The 6,884-nt window shown below is 33.7% G+C and overlaps 1 protein-coding gene across 1 annotated transcript; it reads right to left on the bottom strand.

The window, feature by feature from the left end:
- Nucleotides 1–3,486: 3,486 nt before the first annotated feature.
- LOC139524548 (uncharacterized) lies at nucleotides 3,487–5,261 on the bottom strand. Its single transcript, XM_071319402.1, has 3 exons — nucleotides 5,056–5,261; nucleotides 4,241–4,512; nucleotides 3,487–3,651 (listed from the first exon to the last, which is right to left on the bottom strand). Exons 1-3 carry the CDS (start codon nucleotides 5,203–5,205, stop codon nucleotides 3,522–3,524), a joined length of 552 nt encoding a protein of 183 aa, XP_071175503.1. The 5' UTR covers nucleotides 5,206–5,261; the 3' UTR covers nucleotides 3,487–3,521.
- Between the last annotated feature and the right edge of the window lie 1,623 nt (nucleotides 5,262–6,884).

Here is a 6,884-nt window from a genome sequence, read left to right as displayed (position 1 = left end):
ACTTTAAAAAAAGTCTTCTCTTCTGAAACCATTGGGCCAAATTTAACCATATTGGGGTATCTAGTTTAAAAATGTGTCCGGTTACCCGCCAAACCAACCAAGATGGCCGCCCTGGCTAAAAATAGAACATAGGGGTAAAATGTATATTTTGGCTTATAACTCTGAAACCAAAGCATTTAGAGCAAATCTGACATGGGGGTAAAATTGTTTATCAAGTCAAGATATATCTGCCCTGAAATTTTCAGATGAATCAGACAACTGGTTGTTGGGTTGCTGCCCCTGAATTGGTAATTTTAAGGAAATTTTGCCGTTTTCGGTTATTATCTTGAATATTATTATAGATAGAGATAAACTAAACAGCAATAATGTTCAGCAAAGTAAGATCTACAAATAAGTCAGCATGACCAAAATGGTCAGTTAACCCCTTAAGGAGTTATTGCCCTTTATAGTCATTTTTTACCAATTTTTCCTAAATGTCTGTAATCTTTTACAAAAATCTTCTCCTGTGAAACTACTGGGCCAAACGTAGCCACAATCATTATTAGGAAATCTAGTTTAAAAATGTGTGTGGTGACCCAGCCAACCAACCAAGATGGGCACCATGGCTTAAAATAGAACATAGGGGTAAAATGTAGATTTTGGCTTATAACTCGTGACTTGTAACTTGTAAGCAAGATCTACAAACACATCACCATCACCAAAACACAATTTTGTCATGAATCCATCTGTGTCCTTTGTTTAATATGCACATAGACCAAGGTGAGCGACACAGGCTCTCATGAGCCTCTAGTTTTTGTTGTTGCTAAAACCATAGAGAGAAATCAATCATTCCATATACCAAATATAGAAGACCATGCATTGCTTATAGTATCTGAGATGGAATGATTGTAAGGTGAACATGTTCATCTGGCAGCTGTCATCAGACCTTGGCCCCATTTTCATGGTTCAGGGGTTAAAGTTAAGTTTTTTTGGTTTTTAGGTCGGTTTTTATCGAGCCTGTCGCAGAAAGCTTGACATAGGGATAGTGATCCGGTCGCGGCGTTAGCTAACTTCTTAAAAGCTTTATATTTTAGAAGGTGGAAGACTCTGGATGCATCATACTTTGTATATAGATGCCTCATGTTACGAAGTTTCCGTCAGTCACATGCCCAACGTCCTTGACCTCATTTTCATGGTTCAGTGACTACCTGAAAAAAAAAGTTCAGATTTTTTGTAATGTTAAATCCTCTCTTATTATAAGTAATAGGATTACTATATTGTGTATGTGCGTACCTGGCAAGATCATCATACTTATCAGACAGTTTTTACTTGACCTCGACCTCATTTCATGGATTAATGAACGATGTTAAGTTTTGGTGGTCAAGTCCATATCTCAGATACTATAAGCAATAGGTCTTGTACATTCGTTGTATGGAAGGACTGTAAGGTGTACATGTCCAACTGGCAGGTGTCATCTGACCTTGACCTTATGTTCATGGTTCAGTGGTTATAGTTACGTTTTTGTGTTTTGGTCTGTTTTTCTTATACTGTATGCAATAGGTCTACTATTTTTGATATATGGAATGATTGTAAGGTGTACATGTCTAGCTGGCAGGTGTCATCTGACCTTGACCTCATTTTCATGGTTCAGTGGTTAAAGTTAAGTTTTTGAGTTTTGGTCTTTTTTTCTAATACTATATGCAATTGGTCAACTATATTTGGTGTATGGAAATATTTTATGATCTATATGTCAGTCGCGCAGGTTTTATTTGACTGTGATCTCATTTTCAGTGTTCATTGCTCAGTCTTAAGTGTTTGTGTTTTGGTCTGTTCTTCTTTAATTATAAGCAATAGGTCAACTATATTTGTTGTATGGAAGAATTATTAGCTGTACATGTCTGCCTGGCATGGTTCATCTGACATTGACCTCATTTTCATGGTTCATTGGTCAATGTTTAGTTTTCTTGGTTAATGATAAGTTTTTGTGACAGTTGTAATAAAGCTTTATATTTTGGACTATCAACCATGATAGTATCAATGATTAGTAAAGAAGGTGAGACATTTCAGCGTGTGCACTCTTGTTCTAATATTGTATGTAATAAATCCACTATAATTGGTGTATGGAATGACTGGACGGTGTACATGTCCATCTGGCAGGTTTCATCAGACCTTGACCTCATTTTCATGGTTAAATCTAGGTTTTTGTGTCTTGGTCACGCAATAAGTCAACTTTATTTGGTGTATGAAAATATATTACGATGTACATAGCATGTTTAATTTGACCGTATCCTCACTTTTAGGGTTCATTGCTCTGTTAAACTTTTGTTTTGTTTTGTTTTTGAAATGCTATTAGCAATAGGTCAACTATATTTGGTGTATGGAAAGATTATTTGGTGTATATGTCAATACTGGCAATTATCTGACCATGACATCATTTTCATGGTTCATTGCAATTGGTCAATCTTAACTTTTCCTGGTTTAGTTTGATTCTTAGATACTATATGAAAAAGGTCAACTATATTTGTAGCATGCAATGATTGTAAGCTGTGCATGTGTGTCTTGCAGGGTTCATCTGACCTTGGCCTAATTTTCATGGTTCATTGATCAATATAACGTTTGTTTCTTCAATGTTTTACCAGTTAAGAGGTTCATGCTTTTGGGAGATTAGTGTTATGTTTTCAAAACCTACCTATTCACAAGTTACAATAACAACACAACGAAAAGTTTGAGAGGTCATAGTTTCTCGTGTGATCCTTTAAAATAAAATGTGGTATGATTTTCAATGAGAGAGCTATCTACCAAAGTTTGAATGAAGTGTGTGTAAACAATTATAGGCAACCGTATATCGGTCAACAATCAGAACAACTCATACCGTATAGTCGGCTATAAAAGTCCCCGACACGAAAACTATGGAACAATTCAATGAGAAAACTAATGGCCTAATTTTTTACAAAACCATATAGTGGCCTAATTTTTTACAAAACCATATAGTGGCCTAATTGTTTACAAAACCATATAGTGGCCTAATCTTTTACAAAACCATATACGATCATATACGAAAATCACTGAAATATAAACCCCTGACATGGGACAGGTACATAACGAATGTCTTCATTATCATTCATATTTATCTCAATAGTATGTTCCACTAGAACCTTAGACAAATATGCATGATAACGAAGACAATGTAAAACGCCTTACGGAACTGAACATCCGAATTTTTTTAAAACTACATGTATGATTTTTAATATTAGTTTCTGATGTATATTTCGGAGTTGAGTATGACGTTCATTATCACTGAACTGGTATACATTTTTGTTTAGGGGCCAGCTAAAGCACGGCTCCGGGTGCGGGATTTTCTCGCTGCGTTGAAGACCCATTGGTGGCCTTCGGCTGTTGTCTGCTCTTTGGTCGGGTTATTGTATCTTTTACACATTACCCACTGATTTCCATTCTCAATTTTATGAATAAAAAGGCTTCTACAAATTAATTTAACAAATATACACGAAGTTTAACATTTTTATTCAACATAAATGAAATAATTATGATACTCTTGCTCTGTGTCTTTCATTGCAAAACTGAAACAATGCCACTGGTCTCATTCTTTGCGGGGAAGGCCATTGGAAAGCCTGCATTGCCTCTGATTCTAGATATATGGAATTGTTATATACTCTGAAAAGAGACAAAAGTAATAATAAAATGCTAGTAGTTTTAGAACTCTAGATACAAAATATTTTGTTTGTATTGCTTTTAAACATGCTTGCAATACATTTGCAAAAACAAAACTTTAAAAAGAAATTCAAGTCGTAGGCTCGGCGAAAGTTTAACAATTTGGACAAGAGCTTAGGTCCCCTTCTCGCGGACCCTGTTTGCCTTTTAGAAAATTTCAATGCTTCAGTAACCACGCCGTCACGAGTTTTATAAGGCTGCATATAAGCTTCTATTGACTATGCCTTAAAAATATAGGGTGACAAATTAAAGGATATAGAAAAAGGGAAAAATTAAAGAATAGAGAAAAATGGCATATAAAGTTAAAGAATACAGAAATGAAGTACTAGTACCCTTCATCCATACCCTCCCGTATACTACTCTGTACAAAAATAGTATACCAATTTGTCTCTCGTCCACGAACTTACGTTTACGGATGCCAGTCTTTGCTGGATTTACCATATTTCACCAATTTAAATCAAAATGAAAACTCATCAAAGATACGTATTGTCTAAGAGATGTTTATACGTACACAATTCATAAATAAACATACCTAGCATTTCTTTGATGAACTTGTATTTTCTTTAGCAGATCAAACGTAACATTTGTACATGGAATATGAGGCTCTCCGTAATCTATAGTTGTCCGACTTATAGGCGGGAGTTTTTCAGGATACCGCCAAACGTCACCTCTAGTGCTGAAAACCTGAATATCGTTGTAATCTTGCAAGGTACGATGGTAAATGTCCTTGTTTATAGATGGAAATACACTGTATTCTTGTTGGTTAGATGAACGCCATTTTATGTCTCTATGAGGTGGAATTATCTGTGAAATGAAATGAAGATACTTATATTCTGCTCTCGAAATTAAGATTGTTAGACTAGTACTAAGGACAAATCAAAGAGTGCACAAGTCATGATTGAGTATAATCTCTGAAACAATGCAAATAAAAAAAACTTATAAATATCAAGTTTATATAAAGTAAGGTTAGTTTAGGATTTGACTTTGTCCTTTTTATTTTAAAAATAAATAAAGGGTTGGAGTTCGTTTATGATTATAAAAAAGAATAAAAGGTTGATTAAAAGATAGGTATAAGTGAAGGTTAAATTAAGAGTTATTGGTTAGGTATAGCCTGAAATGAACTGGGTAAAAGTAAATAAAGTCCCATATCTAAGCTATACAGGCAGTGTATGCCTGTGAAACGAAGCTGTCTCATAATACATTAGGTATAACGGAACATTTAATGTATTATAAACGAAAGTTTAAGATCGTTAACAATCAGGGACAAAAATCCTCAAGTTATGCAGCACCATTAAACTCAAAGAACGCGTATCATTAAAGTAACAAAGTACACCAACAAGACTTTACCTCTGCCGGACACGGTGGCGACACAGATTTTTGCTGATATGATGAAAGTTGTGTAGTATAATCCTGTGCGTAAGTCGTCCTATGACAAGCTTCGTCATTGCCGAAAGAAAAATGAGTAGCTTGAAGAGCTAGCTTTCTATTGCTCAGCATGTTCAGACGTTCAGGTTCCAGTCGCAAACGTTACTAGTTGACAACGGCAACGCTATTGTGACGTTATACTCACCCGAAATAAAAATGACTTCTCTAATTCTGTTTAACAATTTAGAACGACCACCGATACATGAAATTGCACCCAAGTGTATCTAAAATGTCAGATTTATATTATTTATTTGTTTAAAATTTTCTGATAAATAATAGTAATTGATTATTCGTAAAACTGAAATGGTGAAACTCAGAAACGTAAAGCATGTTCACTACATTGATTTAAAACCAATTTATCGAATATCTGTCATTTGAGTTTTCAATGCAAATGGAATGTTGCTGTCGTTGAAACTTGTATTTCAGTGATACAGCTTTTTGGCAATAATGGGCAATCGTTATGATCGTTCCCTATATTTAAAATGCTTGTTGATGTATATCCTGCCGCATGTAAATCGTACGTCGAAGAATTGGATTATTAAACTGAATGTTGTTCCTCTTAAAGTTTAACTTTATTTTTCAAATGCAATTCACATATAATATATTATTGACAATATTATGCATGATTCGATCAAAATCTAAGAGATCGTTACGGCCATTTAAGTGATTACAAAAATGCTTTTCAAATTAAATCAGTACTCTTTTATCTATTGAATAACGATCTTCACTTTTGACTGAAAGTTTTCTGTTTTGTACGCAGTTTAATGATGAATTCTATTGTATTGTTGTTTTAATTGATTACTTTTACATCCAACTTTAAGTTGACAAATAATTCATGTTGCTTAAATCAGGGAAAAAATGGCAGTTTGTATGAAATATTATATAGACCTTCAAGTCGGTCATCTAAACAAATAACAGACATTTCGGTTCATATACTTTTGGGTAGATGACCAATATGTAAATCATACGTTGAAGAACATGTCATATGCCATCAGTGCCATGATTTTTTCCCCTCAAATTTACCTCTTAAATGAACATGATGGATCCATAAATGGGTTGAATGAATTTAGAATTACAAATTTAATATTCAATATCTATTTACTAAAAATGTAGACTTTTTCTTTTGATTGATAATGGTATAACATGTATATAAGGATGTACCAAAAGACTAATAGTAAAATAAAAAAAACGAAATTAAAGTAATAAAATGTATAAAAAATAAATAAAATAAGGAACGGTCATTTTATATTTTAGACAACTGGTTCTGTTCCTATGTATGTATACGTTTGTATTTTCTTAAAGGAAATCGCTCTTGTTCAATTCAACTAGTATACTAATCGTCTAAAACCAAATCAGTTAGACTTAGGTATAAAAAATGTCTCTTTTTAGAATTAAACGACCAATACTAATAATCATTATTATTTTAACACATCACAATTTTATAAATGAGCAAAATACTAGTATGAACTAAAATTTAAAAACAAAAAACCTATTAAACAAGAAGTTAAAATGACGAGAGAAAAAAAGCAACATCACAAGATTTCTGTTTTCTTACCTTTAGAATAAAAAATTCGTCATTCTGTGGGCAGCGGGGTGACGATACGTCTCTCACTTTCTTTTCTCAGTCTTGCCATAAATTCCATTTTATGGTGTTCATGCCCCATAATGTAACAAATGAGGAATATTTCTATGGTCAATATGACAGCTAGAACCATACCAAATCTTCTTTGAGAACGAGACACTGTACATAC

Source organism: Mytilus edulis, chromosome 5 (assembly GCF_963676685.1).
Source record: "Mytilus edulis chromosome 5, xbMytEdul2.2, whole genome shotgun sequence".
NCBI lineage: Eukaryota > Metazoa > Mollusca > Bivalvia > Mytilida > Mytilidae > Mytilus > Mytilus edulis.
Note: the sequence above shows the minus strand (reverse complement) of the source record. Positions and strands in the feature narration are given on the sequence as shown.